This window comes from Otolemur garnettii, unplaced genomic scaffold (genome assembly GCF_000181295.1).
Source record: "Otolemur garnettii isolate 467f Iridium unplaced genomic scaffold, OtoGar3 scaffold00080, whole genome shotgun sequence".
Classification (NCBI taxonomy): Eukaryota; Metazoa; Chordata; class Mammalia; order Primates; family Galagidae; genus Otolemur; species Otolemur garnettii.
In genome coordinates this window covers 3705732-3726137 of record NW_003852475.1, presented here as the reverse complement: position 1 = coordinate 3726137, position 20406 = coordinate 3705732, and the positions used below count along the sequence as shown (strand labels likewise).

General features: G+C 34.9%; 1 protein-coding gene across 4 annotated transcripts in view; it reads right to left on the bottom strand.

Annotated features, from left to right (window-relative positions):
• The window catches only part of R3HDM1 (R3H domain containing 1), a 153186-nt gene that overhangs the window by 105435 nt on the left and 27345 nt on the right, over nucleotides 1-20406 (bottom strand). For 3 of the 4 annotated variants that reach the window (XM_023515842.1, XM_023515843.1, XM_023515844.1), the window contains exons 4-7: nucleotides 16501-16542; nucleotides 15937-16026; nucleotides 10877-10991; nucleotides 9277-9355 (exon numbers count right to left, since the gene is read on the bottom strand). In XM_023515842.1, coding sequence (XP_023371610.1) covers nucleotides 9277-9355; nucleotides 10877-10991; nucleotides 15937-16026; nucleotides 16501-16542 — 326 coding nt within the window. The remainder of the gene's footprint in view (nucleotides 1-9276; nucleotides 9356-10876; nucleotides 10992-15936; nucleotides 16027-16500; nucleotides 16543-20406) is intronic. The other variant, XM_023515845.1, reaches the window with a different exon arrangement.

The window sequence follows — 20406 nt, the reverse complement described above, 5'->3', positions numbered from 1 at the left end:
GCTCTGTCTCAAAAAAAAAAAAAAAAAAAAAAAAAATGACTGAAGAACATGCAATGCCAGTAACAACAAAAATACTCCTGCCAATGCTAATACCTTGACTGACAACAGCAGAACTATGAACTTTATTACTAACTCTAATTTAGAAAAGGAAGTCTTTCAACTCATTCTGTTAACTGCTATTATATTTTTAAGGCTTTGGGGAATTTTCTCATCAAAGTCAAAGTGAACTAAAGATCTCCAGCATATAAAATAAATAAGCATTCTAGGGAGTTACCTGCATGGGATCCTTTAGATTTAGTTACTTAGGCTGTAACAAATTAACAGTACTACTTCCCAAAGGATCTCCTTGCTCACACATGAAGAACACAGCTCCAGGGTTTCTCATACTTACTGGAAATTTCATGTGCATATGAAAAAATATATAAATCAAAACCATAAAGCTAGAAGCAGCCTTACAAACCATTTAGTTCTGTCTTCCAAATTTTATAGATCAAGAAAACAAGGTCAAGAGATTAATGATTCCTAAAGTAAATACTATACAGTAGATTCTCTAATTTTAATTCAAGAGTCAGTAGCCCCTTAAAGTCCATATATTGGCTCTGAGTTTGATCCTGCCTCTACATTGCAAAATAAACCACATAAAACAAAGTCAAACTTTTTCTCTCCTTCATTCAATAAATATTTAATCATATATTTTAGATTAGTTAAAAAAAATCAAGAGGAAGAACATGCCTACCTAGTAATTTCGAATCCAAAGCTGAAAACAATATTACATTTTAAAATGAATTCCAGCAAAATTTCAATTATGCCCTCAAACCCAATTCTCCTTTAGCATTTCTTATCTCAACAAGTGGCACCACCTTCTATCCAGTTTATCATACCAGGAACATTTTAGGCTTCTTACCACCCTTTTCCTAATCTTTCTATCCAATTAATTATTACTACAAATTTTATCTATCTTCTATTTATTTTAGGCTTGTTACCACCCTTTTTCTAATCTTTCTATCCAATCAATTATTACTACAAATTTTATCTATCTTCTATTTATTTTTCCACTGCCACAATTCTGTGCAATCAGGATCTCTGGGCTGACTACTAACAGTAGTATATTGTCTCTTTTTATCTTTTCTGTTTCCTCCTAATCAATTTTACATAGAACATTATTAATAACCTTTTAAAAACACATGTGTGACCACCCATCATTATTATATTTGGTTCAATCTGTCATGAGTTTCCTTCAGAACTAAATATCTCTAATATGGCCTACAAGGCAGGTGTAAACATGTCTTCATTAGCCTCATCTCCTAAACCTAACTCACAAAACTCTTTACTGCCTGGCTTATCTCTGTATTTGCCAAGGTCTTTTCTTTCTCATGTTCCTTAAACATGCTGTATTTGCTTTGCCTAGACACCCTTTTATATTAATTCTTAGAACCTCTCTACCTCTCTGATACTTTTTTTTTTTTACCAGTATTTATCAAATTATCATTATACAGTTATTCAGACTATAGTAGAACCTCTGTAAGTTGACTGCCCAAGGGACTATAATAAACAGGACAACACATGAAGGTGGTCAATGTAAGGAACTAGGCCTAAGGTACTAATAATGTATCTGTACTTGTACTTTACTTTCTTGTACAGCTTTTATTAAAGAACATATGAAATCATATATAATCAAAACATAGTAAAATTATACATACAGTATAATGCAAAAATAAATACATTAACTGTTTTTTCATAGTTTAATAATTCTTTTCTTTTTTTTTTTTTTTGTAGAGACAGAGTCTCACTTTATCTCCCTTGGTAGAGTGGTGTCACACAGCTCACAGCAACCTCTAACTCCTGGGCTTACGTGATTCTCTTGCCTCAGCCTCCCGAGTAGCTGGGACTACAGGCTCCCGCCACAAGGCCAGCTTATTTTAATTGTTCCTTCTAAAAAAAAAAGAGTCAATCTTGGTCTCTGATTCTTATTCTTATTACAAGTATGAGTGGAGAAAGCACTCTTTATGCTGGCTATACCATTCAGCACACCTGGGTGTTTTTCCACAGCAAATAACTTCAACTGCATTATCAGATGCCTGACATCCTGTTCTTTGGAGTTTCATTTCATCAGTTCCATGCACTTTTACACTGGTCTATACTTCGGTCAATATCACTTGGAAAATTGATTCTGGGTCAAGTTCATTACAGGTCGCCACCTCATCATCCACGGCAACAAAACCTTCAAAATCTACTCATTTGAATTCTGCCATAAGACTGTTTGATGGAGCCAAAACATCATTTTTTTGGGTTATGACAAATCCAACTTTTTTGAAAAACTTCTGTGTTGTTTCTGGCTGAACTTTATTCCAAACAGAATTGATTCAGAGGGCACTATCTAGAGTGTTAACTGATAAAGCAGATGAAGTTGCTTCCATAGGCAGATCACAGATTTGTGTTTCAGTAATGACCCACTACAGGAGTTGGGCCTGGCAGTGCATTTTAAATGTTTTGAGCCTTGGTCAAGAGGTTGGGTTTTTGAAGTCATGTTTGGAGGCAGAAATTGCAATGTCATGTTTGTGAGATGATTCACTTTTTTTGTGGCTAATTGTCTACTTTCAGTGGAATATACCATTTCTTCTTTTTTCATTTCTCAGTCCTTACCCACTCCTCAAATAGGGTTCTAGTCATCCCTGTGCATTTGTTTGATCTCCATGTAACATGGAGGTATTTGGGCTTAGGTTCTTCAATTCGTGTGGCTTTGCTGATTTACCATAATTTACCAATCAGTAAGGGTTTTAGTTTCTCTCTGGCTGAACAAGCGCAAAGAAATGTAATATGTACTTTGGTAAGTATTCTGCTCTTAACATTTGGCACCCTTTATGGCAAGGTTCCTGTCAGGCAATCACTTGAAAAAGAGTCTACAGTTGTCAGTGTTAAAGGTGTCACCATCTCTGGAGAAGCTGGGAACCTTTTGATGAACTCTTTCACAACTTCTACAGGAACTTCACTGGATTCACCAAATAAGATCTGGGGGATCTTGTGCTGCAGTTTAATTTCTCAAGCCAACCACTTGATGCTTGGAAATCTGCCACCTCAAATTCCTATGTGTATTTTTTAGCAACTTCTTGGATCATTGGCCTAGAAATTCTAGTATTAACTGCCCTCATTTATTTGTATCAGCTGAAAGTGACTTCACTGACTTCATCAAGCGAAGTTTTCCTCCTTTTCTGCTTTAGCTCTCCGCTTTTCTTATCATTATCTCTCCAAGAACTCATATTTACATTTTTGGATGCTGCTAACAATGGTCTTGCTAATAACAAAATGTTCTGCCATCTTTCTCTGGTTGCTGCTTTCCAGAAAATAAAAGATCAACTTTACCTTCAATGTCAGCTCTTTGAGTTCTTTCCCTTTTGCCACCATGTCTTGATTAACTGTAAAATTTTTCAGTAATTTCAAGACAGACCTAATAATTTAGACTGATCCTTTATGTTGAAAAAACCTTCCACAACAAAGGGACATTAAGCCTAAACCAACACATGGTAATACTAAAACATGAAAAAGAACTCATACTAGAGAAAAAGTAACACAACTAAGAGGCAAAGCCCACATTTGACTGTGGTGTAGAGTGGACTCAACTGGTCAAGTTATGGAGGGTAAATTAATACTGTGTGTTACAGTCCAAGTGGTCAAGATGTAAGTTAGAGAGGTAATCAATATTTAGAAGTCAGTCTTCAATTGAATACATGTGGTACATGTCTAGTCTATGAAAATTAGGTCAACTTAAGGAGGTGGTCCAGTGTGGAGGTACAGTGTCTACTATATTTGTATATAGAAGGGCCAAACAAGTATCTTGTGCACGAAATAAATGAAATTATTTTATTCAGAAGTTCTTTTAATATTCTTTTTTTCACCTTTAATTTTTGGGGAGGATGGAGAGTTTTACCTTACAAGGTTTTTCCCAAAAAAGATTTATTTACTAAATTGTAAGACCCTCTTTCATCTAAGCTTCTGGGGTCAATTTATCTTGATATAATATTTTCAGTAACTTTTATGATATATTTTATCATATTTACTCCCTTAAAAAAAGAGGATCTGAAGCAAGTAACATATGTGAAGTTTACAAAGCAAAGCATTTAAACTGATTTTCCATGTTTGAATTGAATAGTAGGTATAAGACAATTCAAGGCTAAGTGCACTGGCTCACGCCTATAAATACCAGCACTCTGGGAAGCTAAGGCAGGATGATTGTTTGAGTTCAGGAGTTTGAGACCAGCATGGGAAAGATCGAGATCCTGTCTCTACTAAAAATAGAAAAATTAGTAAGGCATGGTTGGGCACCTGTAGTCCCAGCTACGTTGGAGGCTGAGGCAGGATTGCTTGAGCCCAGGAGTTGGAGGCTGCAATGAGCTATAATGACATCACTGCATTCTAGCCAGGGGTGACAGAGGAAGACTATGTCATATAATGAAAATAAATTAAATTAAGACATTTCAAAAGTTCTTCAGTGAATGTGTTGCCACTGAAAAGAAATTTGTATTGTCTTCATGAAAGAAAATAAAATCTACCAATTTTACTAGCAAATGCTACAAATTCAGGCTTTCTCCCCTCAACATGTATATCTATGGATTAGAGAGGATTTTTTATTATCTGGACCACTTCCTATTTAAACTAAGCTTCTCCGATTTTAGTAGAACATTTTTGACAAATAAAAGTGATAACTTTTCTAACATCTTAAGATTTACACTTTTTGCCCATTATGCACTGTAGCTTATCTGAGCTTCTAAATTTTTAAATCTGTAACTGAGGACATGTTTTGGTAATGGTCATAAGTTAAAAGTTAATAATCCTTTATTAGGGCATTACATATGGGACTCAAACTAATGGGTCCACAAATGACTTTTCTTTAGGAAAAATTAATGTTTAGCACATGAATTAAAACACCTAAAAATAGACATACTTATTGAAAAGGCTGTTGTATATGTCCTTTAAAATGAACCAATAAACTACTACTTAAAAAGAAAGGGCAATAATCTTTTAGTTACTAAGGTTCTAGCCATTGTATCAGAAGTAACTTTAGAGAAAGCATGTATAGCTGGTATACCTGTAGTAAATTTAAAAAAGCAGAAAATAATGATTCTATTTGATCACCCTCTACTCAGTGTTTATATATATGCCCTTGGCAAAACCTCTGTAATAGATAATAAATGAAATGACTTAAACATTACCTCCAACAAAAGTGCTTTTTAGAAGATATTTCAAACAGAACAATTAAATGATGCTTCCTAGAGCAAAACAAATCACTTTAAAAATATCCATTCTCAACAATTAACCTATGGGGTTGCTCCCCTCCATTAGTTAACCCAGTATTAATTATCTGCATAATCCATACTTCTTTTCTGCATATAAAATTTATACAAGATGGCAAAAAAAAAAAAATCAACACAAAAATAGGTATAAAGTGAGTATAATCTCCATCAAGGGTATCTTCTGGTTCTTAAGGTTTTAATTTAGTGGTAACTGTAGTTAATAGTACAGCTTCTGAAAATAGTTCTTATAAATGGCAAGTCTCTAACTTATTTAACATCTGAAATTAAAATAAAGCTTTAATGATCTGTAGAAAAAATTGAAATGAAAATGATTCAGAAAAGAAATATTGGATAATTTTTAGTAAAAATAAATCTTAATATCTAGTGGAATTCTCTAGGCAATATTTAATCCTGAAGGCTTTAGTGGGACTTTCTCATACCTCTTACTAATTATGTGCCAGGCATATCTGTTAATTAGCCATGTGTTTCACTGAGACAATACTCTGTGCTCAATACATTTATTAAGCAAACCTTATTTCTCACACAATTTAACATTAACTTGAACTTCCTAAACTTACAATGACATTAGTAATAACATATTACCCATCAGATGAATTATTTACCTATAAATTTACTCAAATAAAGATGCATACATAACAGTAATAAATACTAATACATGTCACAATATGAATGATCTTTGAAAACATGCTAAATGAATAAAAATTAATTACAAAAGACTATGTGCAATTTCATTCATAGGTAATGTCCAGAACAGAGAAATCTATAGAACAGAAAACAGCTTAGGACTGGGAATAATCTATTATTACTATCATTATTATTGTTATTATTATTATCAGCATAGGGCTAGCCAAAAGGTATGGTGTTTCTTTTTGGGGTGATGAAAACATTCTAAAACTGACTGTGGTGATAACTGCACATATGTGAAAATATACTAAAAATCATTAAATTATGCATTAAAATGTTCATGTAGATTACTTAAAAACTTTGCATTTGTAGAGGAAAACAAAACTGTACTATTGTATACTATTTTCTTTCTTTCTTTTTTTTTTTTAAGAGACAGAGTGTCATTTTGTTGCCCTCAGTAGAGGCTGTGAAGTCACAGCTCACAGCAACCTTCAGCTCTTGGGCTTAGGCTATTCTCTTGCCTCAGCCTCCTGAGTAGCTGGGACTACAGGCGCCTGCCACAATGCCCGGCTATATTTTGTTGCAGTTTGGCTGGGGCTGGGTTTGAATCCACTACCCTTGGTATATGGGGCTGGAGCCCTACTCACTGAGCCACAGGCGTCCCCCAGTTTGTATACTATTTTCTATTGAAAAATAATTGTAAATATGTAAAAAGAAAAGTATCCAATGTACTCAATACTACTATGAAATCAATATGTAACCACCTACACACTCATACAAATGGCAAAACATAACTAAAGTCCAGAAAGTAGAAGGGAAGAGGAGAGAGAAGAGTGGGGAGGGAGGGATGTGGGAGGAGGGAGGGCATTTGGGGGGACCTCACCTAATGTACATGATACAATGGTACATTTCAAAACTATTTAAGAAATGAGTATAATTGAGATGGATGTGTTACTGAGTTAAATACAAACATTTCACATTGTATATGGAAGCAGTACCCTGAACCCCATAAATGCATCAATGTACAAAGTTATGATTTAGTAAAAAATAATTTATAAAAAAAAGAAGTAAAAATAATTTCTATTTGATTAAATGACTTCTTTTCCTCTGGGAAGATATCCATTAGTGAGATTGCTGGGTTGAATGTTAAGTCTACATTTATTTCTTTGAGAAATTTCCATACTGTTTCCCATACAGGTTGTACTAATTTGCAGCCCCACCAACAGCATATAAGCATTCCTTTTGCTCTGTATCTACTGCTTTTTGACTTTTTAATGGCCCTTCTGACTGGAGTAAGGTGGTATCTCATTGTGTTTTAATCTGCATTTCCCTCATGATTGGTGAACTCAAATCACAGCACAATTTGCAACTATGAAGTTGTGAAATCAACCTAAATGCTCATCAATTCATGAATGGATCAAGAAAATGTGGTGTGTATGTGTGTATATATATATACCACAGAGTGCTACTCAGCCATAAGATGAAATGAAATGATGTCTTTTTTGCACCAGCTTGGACAGAATGGGAGACTTGGATAGAATCCTAAGTGAAGTATCTCAGGAATGAAAATAATATCACATGTCCTTTCTAATAATTAGGAGCAAATTGATGGGCACACACAGGCAAAAAAAGATATAAAAGTCATTGGAAATGAAGGAGGGAGGAAGAGGGTAAAAACTTACCTATTTGGTATAATGAACACTATCTGGGTGATGGGCACACTAATAGTCCCAACTTAAACATTATAAAAGGAATCCATGTAATGAAAACATTTGCATTCCCTTAATATTTTGAAATAAAATAATAGAAAAAGATAAAGCCTTGTTATGATTATAGTCTTTAAATGTAAAATCTGTTTAATCATTTCTCAAGCTGTAAAGAAGGATAATCACTTTTTGGGTCAGGCATGATTACTCATCCCTATAATCCTAGGACTCTGGGAGGATGAGGCAGGTGGACTGCTTGAACTCATGAGTTAGAGACCAGTCTTAGCAAGAATAAAGGTTACCTGGAAGAAAGACTGAACATGAGGTAAGCCTCAGTGACACTGAAGAGAGTTGTTCACGCTATCTTCCAAGACCAGTGACATTATTTTTTAAATTTCAGTGTATGTCAAATAACCAACACTCTGAAATGCTGTATCTAGAAGAGGGGTTCTTAATACATGTATCTAGAAGAGGGTTTTTTTTTTTGAGACAGAGCCTCAAGCTGTCCCCCTGGGTAGTGCGCCATGGCTTCACTGCTCACAGCAACCTCCAACTCCTGGGCTCAAGTGAGTCTCCTGCCTCAGCCTCCCAAGTAGCTGGGACCACAGGTGCCCGCCACAACACCGGCTATTTTTTGGTTGCAGCCATTATTGTTGTTTGGCGGGTTCAAATCCAGCGGGCCCGGGCTGGATTTGAACCCGCCACCTTAGGTGTATGTGGCTGGCGCCTTAGCCTCTTGAGCCACAGGCGCCAAGCCTAGAAGAGGGGTTCTTAACTAAATCTTAGTCTAAGTCTTTTACTCCATGAAAGTGTTGGTCAGATATTTTGTGGGTAGCCTTATTCCAGGAAGAATGCCTCAAAGTGGTTAATGACCTGATAAAATGTTAAAAACTACTCAATTTAGTACCTTGACAAAACACAATTTAGTACCTTGACAAAACAAAGGATTTCATGATTAAAATACTGATTCAAATAAAGCACCTCTTTGTCTTTGAGGTTTATATTATAAACTCAGCAAAAGGAAACAAAAATTCTGCATTTAACTAAGTTCAAAACTATCAGAAATGTCCAACCTTTTTTCTTTTCTGCTGTACATTAGAAGAATTGTTGTCTTGGGTCACATAATAAATATGCAAACATAACTGGTGGTGAGCATAAGAAAAGGTTTGTGCCATGCATACTTTTCAGGAAATCTAACACTAAAAATAAGCAAAATAGTCCTCAAAAAATCTGCCTGAAGCCTGCAGGTCACAGGTTGAACACCCCTGCATCGACACGAATATACTAACTTGTTACTTGGTTGAATGCATTACAGTAAGGTATTTTTCTTTCTTTTCATGGTATCTCTCTCTCTCTCTCTCTCTGTTAAGAACCCAAATATCAATGTGATTCTGTACTTCCCAACATTCCTAGAGAGAGTATGAACTTTTACATTATAGTGACACGCATAATGCAAAAAGATATTTATATGTGTGCATATAGTAGACGAACATCTTAGTCCTAAGAAACTAAAATGATTCTGGTGTCCTTCAAACATTTGCAATCTTACTCTAATACTCTAACTCAATAATAAAAACAAATATAGCAAAATTAAGGTACTCTAGAAGCATTGTAAACCTTATAAATTTAATTTTTACCTGGGATTGTTTTTTAATGTATTTACTAAAAATTCGTGTAGATCTATGCCAGTTGAATCAGTGTATTCTTGACTGGAATCTAAAAAACAACAACACAAAAACCCAGTATAAAGTTGTGTGAAAACAAAACCGTTCTCTTTCACACATGATGTATATCTTAAATAAAACGAGATGTCCCACATTTCAAAAATTGACAAAGTAGAAAAAGGCAACTTATGAAGAATCCAGATAACAATATTTTTTCTACTCTTGCATAATATGCATGAATTTTTATATATATATATATATATATATATAACTGTATGTCCATGTACATTCTTAAAATAAACTAATCTCTCACATGTGCCAGTTTAAGTTATTATAAATTCCTTAACAATCTTTTTATGTACTACTCACCATATCCTCATGTTCAAAAATGCTTCCTTAGGGGAAAAAATTCGAATGATTTAGTTAACTATGTCTACAGCAATTTAAGACAGTTTACTTCAATTATGAATATAAATGGAGGCAATTTGGAGGTAGCTAGGAATTTTAGCTGTGAAAATAATTTACTTAGTTTTTTTTTTTTTGAGATAGTCTCAAGCTGTCAACCTGGGTAGAGTGTTGTTTCGTCATAGCTCACAGCAACCTCCAACTCTTGGGCTCAAGCACTCCTCTTTCCTCAGTTTTTCTATTTTTAGTAGAGATAGGGTCTCCCTTTCGCTCAGGCTGGTCTCCAACTTGTGAGTACAAGCAATCCGCCTGCCTCAGCCTCCCAGAGTGCTAGGATTATAAGCGTGAGCCACTGTGCCCGGCCAATTTACTTATATTTTTATCAGGTCTATTACTAAAGGTTTGCTTTCAAAATATTTTTCAAATATTCATGTTTATTTCTTCCCTTTAAATGCAATATCCTTAGCTGTTTCTAACATTGGCCAATATAAGTGGGTTTATATATTAAAAAAGCATTTGTATTGACCTATAATGCTAGATGACAGAGCAGACCCTCCAAACTTACTGTGAAAAATAAACATTCTGGGTTTCCAAAAATATTCTGGATGCCAAACATTATGGCATTAGCTCTTTGTATCATAAAGAATTAAAGGGTGATATTTTTTTCTCAGTTGAATAGTGGTGAGTAAAAAAAGAAAAAAAATTTTTTAAAGTAGTATTTTTAGTGGAATCAATATATAAATTACGATGATTCCAGAATTTTAATATGAGAAACAGACCAGTGAGAGATTAGATATTTATCTAAACCAAGCAGGGTGTTACATGGCTGTAGTCCCAGCTACCTGGGAGGCTGAGGCAGATGTATCGCATGAGCCCAAGAATTCAAATCCAGCATGGGCAACATAGTGAGATACTGTCTATAAAAAATAAAATAAAAGACATTGATCTTCCTCAGTGACTCTGGTATGTGTTGCAATTCTGGCTGAAGCATCTTACTGATGTACAGAACTGTTAATACCATTTTATCCACATGAAAATACATGACTTCTTCATTCTGCTGTGTCATTTTTAACACAGATATACTACAAAATTTTTTAAGGAATAAAGAATGGAATTATTGAGAGTGAAACTAAAATTTTGTTTAAAAACACAAAAATAAATTGCAAACCTCTTGATAACATTTTTCTGGGCAACTTATCACTGGCTTTTTCTTTTTCTGCTTCATCTTTTGAGGGCTTCTCCTCTTTTTCAAATGATTGTGTTAATGGGATCTGAATTTTCTCCTGTGGGAAGGCAAAATCAGTTACTCAATGAAAATTGAAAGCCACTCACTTAATATCACAATTTGTATTTTTTGAGCATCGCAATATTATACAGAGGAACAAAAAGGAAAAGAAATTATTTTATCCAATTAGATTCTCCAAACTAGAAAACTACAGAAAATATTTCACCATGTTAAAAACAAAATCTTGATGTAAAATGTTAAAATTAATATTTTTAGTTGAATATGTCAATTGAAACATATCCTTAAGATTATTTAAGAGAAAATAAATGTTTCTTGTAATAGTTTAAGGACACTATCTGTAAAACTCCCAGAGGGTCAAAAGTGAGGTCTTCTTAACATATTTTTGCAATGGAGATGCCAAGTGAAACCATGATAATTACCATCAATCACAATAAACAAGAACATCAATGATAAATAAAAATTATGTTTCTGAGTATCTATTATAATTGCATCTTTATTTTCTTGTCCTATAAAAGTGTTAAGTACAAAAATTTCCAAAACCAACTATACATGACCTATTTGAGATTTATATATCACTGTTTCTTTTTTCAATCACCACAAAGTTGTTTTAGAAATATTTCAAACAGCACTATATATATCTTAACAGATATGTAATGTTTAGTGGTAAAGTTAACAACATTTTATAAGACTGAGATGGAGTAAACATTTAATTTCGAATACAATGTCATTACATACAATTTCAGAACACAAGAGAATTACTGGAATTCATATAGTCTGAAAAGTTGGAAATCATGTAGCTCTATCTATTAGGGAAAATTGTAAGAAAACTATAACAAACTCCAGATCATTTTCACTATAGATAGATGTGTAGTCTATTTTTAGACTAAATTATACTGTTTGTTTTTTAGTGATAAAAAACTATCAATGAAATAATAACTTAGCTTTTCTGATAGTAGTGGTGGTGATATGAGCATTAAATCAGTATCAAGGGGATATAAATTTTAGTATTTTCAACTTTGCAGCCTGCAGGATTTCTTCTAAATTTCTTTTCTTCCTCCATATAAATTTTTCAAAATAATCTTAAGTAAAATTTTGATCAAATAATTTTTTACTCCAGTAGAAACGTTACATGCTATTCTCATCTCTTTTCAATTCTCCCCATTCCACTTCAGTTCAAATTTGTGCTCACAACATAGGGCAAATGCTATACATTGGTAATTTTCACTGGAATGAACGTTTGCTTTATGCTATCTTCTTTATCAAAGACAATGATTACTTCATTACATTCATCAATCAGTAAGAGATTTTCCTTATTCATTTCCCAACTTATTTCCTTATTCTTTACAAAATTGTAAAATAAGATGACCTAGAAATAAATCCCAGAACTATTTTTCAGAAGTTTGGAATATTTAAAAGTTGTTCTGTCTTGTAGCTTCTATTCTTGTTACTCAAGGGTAACCCAATGGAATCCAGGCTAGGAGAAAAGATTTCACACTACCTCGTCTAGATTTTCACTAATCAGTACTCCAAATGACCAGCAAATCTCATAAGTTCCCCTCCTAAAGTCATGCATTTTAATTGTAGATATTAAACTACTTTATCAAAATGAACTGTATTTTAAAAATCTAGTAGGCTTAATTTACTGAGACTTTATCTTCAGTTAGCTTTGTTTTCAGTAGTGAATAAACAAGACATTTTAAACCCTGAAATCCTTATACACAAACTCCTCTGACTATAAATAACTGGAATAATAGCTACCTCTCCATAGGAAGCTGCAATTCCTTTACTCTTCACTCGGTCATTGACATCTGTTATTGAGGTCACTTCCCTCTCATAAAGCTCTCATCAAAGTGACAACTCTCTTTTAATTGCCTCTCAACTTTTTGAATATTGAATTTTATTCCAGATTAATTCTTCATAAATCACACTGTCAATCAAACAAATTAGTTGGAAAGTGTCTCTACTGTCAAGGATTAGATACTAGCACATTTCATGAGAAATAAATTATTTTTCAATTCCCACTCAGGTGCAATTTAGTTAATGCAAGGCTTGAAAAAAAGACTTTCTACTAACAGAAGTATCTTTCGTTCAGAGGGTTTTACTCATAGGTCATTATCTAAAAAGAAAAAAATTCATGGTACCCAAAAGAAACTGAGAAAGAATATATTAAGTGCAATAACTGAATTCTGGCATAGCTCCTTATTCATTATCCATATAATTTTTCTGAACTGTAAACACAAAAAATTATCCATGATCAATAATGTATATAATATACGATAATATAATATTTCTGATGCTAATTTTTTTCTCATATAAATTTTTGTTAGCCAAGTTTAAGTAGCACCATAAGAATTTTTTTTTTTTTAGTTTTTGGCCAGGGCTAGGTTTGAACCCGCCACCTCTGGCATATGGGACAGGAGCCCTACCCTTTTGAGCCACAGGTGCTGTCATAAGAATTTTTACCTCAATATTTTTCAAGTAAGGTAAAATGCACTGAAAAAAACAAAGATTATGTTGTAGTTTTTCTAAAAAAGTAATGCATTTTTTTCTGTATCAATAGACATATAAATGCCTGACCGTTCTTCTCATTTTCTCTATCACCTATGATTGTTATGCCATGAGGCAAAGATGGTATAACAGGATAAAGAAATGAATTATGGTTAATCAGACAAAAAAACCCAAATTTTCAAAAAACACTGTACTATGTACCACTCCATTCTGAACAGGTATACCCTTTACTTTGACCTGAACAAAAAACCTTTTAAAATTGCTATTTCAGGCTTGGTGCTTGTAGCACAGTAGTTACGGCACCAGCCACATACACCGAGGGTGGCAGGTTTGAACCTGCCTGGGCCAGCTAAAACAGCAATGACAACTATAATCAAAAAATAGCCGTGGGTTGTGGCAGGTGCCTGTAGGCCCAGCTACTTGGGAGGCTGAGGCAAGAGAATCAATCACTTAAGCCCAGGAGTTTGAGGTTGCTTTGAGTTGTGACGCCACAGCACTCTACCAAGGATGACATAATGAGACTCTGTCTCAAAAAAATTGCTATTTCAAAAAACAATTTTACCAATGTTTTTCCACAATGCATCGTAACTCCTCAGCTTTATCAACAACCATGCACAAGCCAAAGGTTAATATTTGAAAATGTTTGCCAAGTAATATAACACATAGTAAAATATTTAAACTACATTTCTGCTTTTCCCTAGTCTATTTTATTGCTAAGATGTACCTATTTCATTGACTAAATACATATAGCCATGTCTCATGTAGTTACATTAAAAAAAAACACAAATTTTAATATATTTTTGACATACACAAAGAATCAAAGAAAACAGATTTTTAAGTACTTTTCATTGACAACAAATAACTTATTTTGAAAGCCTTCTTTTCCATGCATTTTAGTAAGAAAAGTATAGTGCTTTTTAAAAACAAGACATATTCTAAATATGTAACAACTATTCTTAGTATTTCTAACAGGCTTTTGAGGGCACCATCTAAATCAACACTTTTTGGCTGAATCATCAAAAGTATACTTGGTATCTATTTTTAAGAAAAAAAATGTACAACATGTCACGACTTTAACTTTTTCTTTTCTTTTCTTTTTTTGAGACAGAGTCTCACTTTATTGCCCTTGGTAGAGTGATGTAGCATTATAGCTCACAGCAACCTCAAACTCTTGGGCTCAAGCAATGCTCTTGCCTCAGTCACCCTAGTAGCTGAGACTACAGGTGTCTACCATAACATCCGGCTATTTTTTAGAGATTAGGTAAGGTGACCAGATTTTAACATTGGTAAAGCAGGACACCACTGACGGGGGGCAGGGCCTGACAACAATGCAAACTTTGATAAGCAGTTCTCAATAATCACTTCTCAACAATTATTTGTTATTATTACAGTTTAACATTATAAAATTAACAAAAATAATATAAAACTCATATCCTGGTGAAATAGTCACATGGCCGCCGAAAACTGTATATTCCCTTACTGTTCTTGCACCTGTTTGTGCATTCTTTCCAAAAATTGGGACTTTCCTGCCAAAAGTGGGACGTCTGGTCACCCTAGACTAGGTCTTGCTCTGGCTCAGGCAATCCACTCGCCTTGGCCTCCCAAGTGCTAGGATTACAGGAATGAGCCCCCATGCCCGGCTTAACTTTATTTTTCTAAAATCAGCCACACCTTCTTCAAATAACCAAAAATTGGCTCAATTCCTTCGAAACTAATTGCTGGGATATGGGGGCATTTGAAGTTGTTTAAATTAAGTAGAATAAGCCCCTACCAAAGTTATCATACCTTTAAACATTAGTAAAAGATTTAAAAATAATTATGCATAAACGTCCAAATGCAACACAAGACAAAGAACAATCCATAGCTCAGAGTAACAGAAAGTAAAGCTACACCAATATAAAGAATATGAGAGGCAAACTAAATTATTCTCTCAAACTTCATGGTTCTGTATTTTACAGACAGAAGAGAAATTAGAAATATTAGACAACTATTAAAGAGACAAGCTAATATGAAAACTAGATTCACCATGCATTCAGATATGTAAACCAACCTATCAAGTATCTTACAGAGTCTCTTTATACATATACAACCACTAAGTATTACACAAATTTCTCAAAGCCAAAACTAAAGGATGGCAAATTTCATCACAATTCTATTCAATGGAAGTACTACTTTAATATTTTATAACTTTTCAATAATAATTATAACTGTTTTAAATCCATATTTGTAGTTAATTATATGACTCTCTGTTTTTCCAGAAGAGACTTCATTGCTGTAAGCCTTATGTTGAAGCAAAGAGTTTTTCTAATCTATTATCTTCTAAAGGGGTGGCAAGTATTATCAAATCAGTTTCATTTAGTAAAAATAATACAAACCACCATAACACATACAACTTTTATTTCACCATATGAAAAAATATTCTCCAATTCCACCGAGTCTTCAAATAACAATTTTTATTTTTTATTTTTTTTTACCTGGTTCTCCTGTGATATCTCTGCAGCAGGGGGTGGTGGAGATTCTTCACACACTGCAAGGCTCCGAACTAGCTTTAACTTTGAGCTCGACTAAAGAGAAGTATTTAAAATTAACACTACATTTCACAAATCTAGGGCATATCCAAAAGCCCCCTAGAAAGAGTTTAAGTTTCTTTAGAGTTTCTGCCATGTATAAAAGTAGATGAAATGTGCAAGTTAAATACGTAGTTTATCATTAAGCACCACTAAAACCCTTGTTAAGAGGGAAAACAAATAGTTGCAGTTGTGAAAATTACAGCAATAGCAAAAAAGGGAATAATTCCCACTTCAAAACCCAAAGAATGGTGTGAAAGCAATCTTCTCTATAAAGAACCATCAAAGATAAAAAAGCAATGCACAAAAGCGACTAGGCAAGACAAAAACCCCAAATAAAACAAAATAAGCTTTCTGCCCCAAACAAAATATGAAAAAACTAAACTGAATGTAGTGCTATATGAAAACAAGAATTTGTCAAGCATGAAGGAAGGCCCTTGGCATGCCAGCACACCAAAATATTTACTATACCTTAGACCTTTTTCCTGTCTGTCCAAATGACTGCAATGGCCGCTGAACATATAACAAGAAAGATTTGTATTAAATTTCATACTGAAACAGAAAATTTGCTTCTTAATTCATAAACCTAAACCACAGAAAAATGAACTGAGTACAAAGCATGGAAAATGAGGAAATCAAAGTTGGTTTCAGTAAAAGAGTATTGATTCCTCTTCCCAGAAGCATACATGCAGATTTTCTAAAATCCTTCTGCGGTTTGGCATTTTTAAGTCAGCAAATGGCCAAAATTTCTGTGTTAATTGAGCTCAATGAACTCATATGGTGACTTCCTCATAGCAAATAAAATACTTTTCTTCAGTATTCTATAGCATATTACAATTCTGCCAAGGTGAGGGCAAACATACAAAGACACAGACACCCCCCTACCCCACATGCACTCTCAGCCTTTTAAAGTAGCTGAGCTCAAAAATTCCAAACTTAGTAAGGAAAATGTTTCAAAGGTACAGCTAGTCAGAGTCTAGCCATGGTTTATCTACTGAGACTTTTCAACACTGTATGTTTACTAGTGACTGAATCCTATTTGCCATGTCTGGGGAGAGGCACTGAAGCAGAAATGAAGAAAAGAGGGCAGATTTCCAATGTGAATATTCAGTCACAAGAGTAGGAACCTGTGAGGCAATCAGCTTTAGTTCGTGATATCAGGCTTTAGTTAGAGAAACCAACAGAAACACTTGGGAATCTGAGCCAGACAGGTTTTAAATACTTGTCCTTTCCACTTCCTGCCAATTGGCTTCTCCAAACCCAACCCCACCAAATAGTATAGGGTCCAGGTATCTGTCATTTTTATTCATTAACACAGGGGAGCCAGTTTGGGTCCAAACAAAAAACAGATACAAAGTCTTTAATATTAAGACTATTTCATATAAAAATGAAAAAGAAAAAGGCTGCCATTTTATTTTAACATCCAAAAAAGCCTTCCAGATAAAGCCAACAGTAAAGAGTACAGAGTACCAGCATGGTTTACCCCCATTTTGAGTTGAATGTCCTTCAAAGATAAGAAACATTGTATTCTTGGCATTTTACCCTGGATTACACAAACTACAAATTAATAACAACAACAAAGAAGAAAACAGAAAAAAATGAATAATCTCATAAATAAAATGGTAAGTATGTGTGCACACATGCTAACAACAGTGATGCCTAACAAAGCTTTGGTATGCTGTACTGTCTTGCGTTTCTACTTTCTTATTTTTTTTTGAGACAGAGCCTCAAGCTGTACCACTGGGTAGAGTACTGTAGCATCACAGCTCACAGCAACCTCTAACTCTAGGGCTCAAACGAGTCTCCTGCCTCTGCCTCCCAAGTAGCTGGGACCACAGGCGCCTACCACAACGCCAGCTATTTTTTGGTAATAGCCGTGATTGTTGTTTGGCGGGACCGGGCTGGATTCGAACCCTCCACCTTAGGTGTATGTGGCTGGCGCCTTAGCCACTTGAGCCACAGGTGCCGAACCTCTACTTTCTACTAAATTTGTTCAATAGGATTTCTAATTTTCTGTAACTCACATCTAAAAATAGAAGTAAACAAAGTTATGCTACCATCAGGTAAGGTGTTACAGTAAAAAAAAAACTGAGAAAAGCAATAGATGAATACTAGCAAATGCAAATAACTAAATGAGTTCTGAGGAATCGGAAGGGAAAGGAATTTGACTTACTCCAATTCTCTGCTTTAATTTCTTACAATTTTAAGTATTTTTTTTTTTTTTGAGACAGAGCCTCAAGCTGTCCTCCTGGGTAGAGTGCTGTGGCATCACAGCTCACAGCAACCTCTAACTCCTGGGGTCAAGCGAGTCTCCTGCCTCAGCCTCCCAAGTAGCTGGGACCATAGGCTCCTGCCACAACACCTGGTGATTTTTCACTTGCAGCCATCATTGTTGGTTGATGGGCCCAGGCTGGATTCAAACTCTGACTAGTGCCTTAGCCACTTGAGCCACAGGTGCCGAGCCACAATTCTAAGTATTAATGGTATAAAACCTATTTAAAATCTCTAAAATAAGGCAGTGCCTGTGGCTCATTGGGTAGGGCACCAGCTCCACATACCAAGGGTGGTAGGTTAAAATCCGGCCCCGGCCAAACCGCAACAAGAACAAAGCTGGGTGTTGTGGCAGGTGCCTGTAGTCCCAGCTACTTGGGAGGCTGAGGCAAGAGAATCGCCTAAGCCCAGGAGTTGGAAGTTGCTATGAGCTGTGATGTCACAGCACTCTACCCAGGGGGACAGCTTGAGATGTCTGAAAAAAACAAACAAAAAAGTAAATGCTAGATTCATACGTAGATGAGTTAAACTTCTGACTTTGCTTATTAGTAGGTGACCAGGTCAAACTATTTCATTTACTTTTATCTCTATAAAGTGCATACCATTTGTACTAATTAATAGGTTGTTGAAAAGATTCACTGAAAGGCTTGGTGCCTGTAGCTCAGTGGTTATGGTGCCAAACACATATACCGGGGCTGGTGAGTTCAAGCCAGGCCCGGGCCTGCTAAATAACAATGACAACTACAATAAAAAAAGAAAAAAAAGCCAGGCACTGTGGTGGGCACCTGTAGTCCCAGCTACTTGGGAGGCTGAGGCAAGAGAATCACTTGAGCCCAAGAGTTTGAGGTTGCTACTGAAGGCGACATAGTGAGACTCTGTCTCAAAAAAAATAAAAAAATAGAAAAGAAAAGAAAAAAAAAAGAAATTGTAACGGTTGAAGAGTCTTAATACATCTTGAAGAGCTTACTAATTCTCAGTACTTTTCTAGGTAACAGTAAGGATTAATGATAATTATATGGAAGAAGATAATGAATTAACATGTTCAATCTCTAGCTAAAGGTCAGGGGCAGTAAAAAAAATAACAGATGCCAGGCTGCTAATCTCTACTGAAATAACAGTATTTTCTGAGTTGAGAGAACTGACTTTTAAAAAAATTAGTAAACCAACTAACCAAACACAATCACTAATTTGTTTTTAGCATTTAATCCTCTGTGCCACAAAGCATATGCTTAAATATCCAAAGGCCTGCCCTCAGACCCTAAGGAAAAGTCCTTGGAGAAAGCCTCAGACTATTTGCTTTAAGTTATTCCTCATATTAAATTAAGATAAAAAGATCTCTTCCTTTATCTCCTCTTCATGTATACCGGTGACGTATACAAGAAAATTCTCCAAGGAAAATAGTACTTTTACAAAACTAGTATGTAAAACTACTCCTATACCCACATGATGTGGCAAATATTTTTACACGTTGCAGTAAAATACCATAAAAAGTAAGCATGCTTACAAGTCCCATCAAATGTATATTTGATTAAATTCAATAGAAAGAGTATCAAATCCTAGAAAAAAATTTTATTTATTTTTCTTCTTTGAAACAGGTTAAAAAGGTAAAGAAATGACTTTAAAAAGTAAAGTGTAGTATGGGAAGTAAAACTTAAATTTCAAAGAGCTGAACTTATGGCTGGGCATGGTGGATCATGCCTATAATTCCAGCACTCTGGGAGGCTGAGGCAGGAGGAGCACTTGAGCTCAGGAGTTTGAGACCTCATTTCTACTAAATATAGAAAAATTAGCCAAGTGTTCTGGCGGGCATCTGTAGTCACAGCTGCTAGGGAACTTGATGCAGGAGTATCAATTAAATCCACGAGTTTGAGGTTGCTATGAGCTAGACTGATGCCAAGGCACTCTAGCTCATGCAACAGAGTAAGACTGTCTCAAAAACAAAACAAAACGAAAAGGTTGAACTCATTAAATGTTAACAAAAGAAAGTAAAAGTACAGCATACAGAAAGAGAACTTAATAGAAACAGAAATTACTACACCGTAATTCTGGGGAACTTACGTCAAGAAATAAGATTTACGGCTTGGCGCCTATAGCTCAACCGGCTAT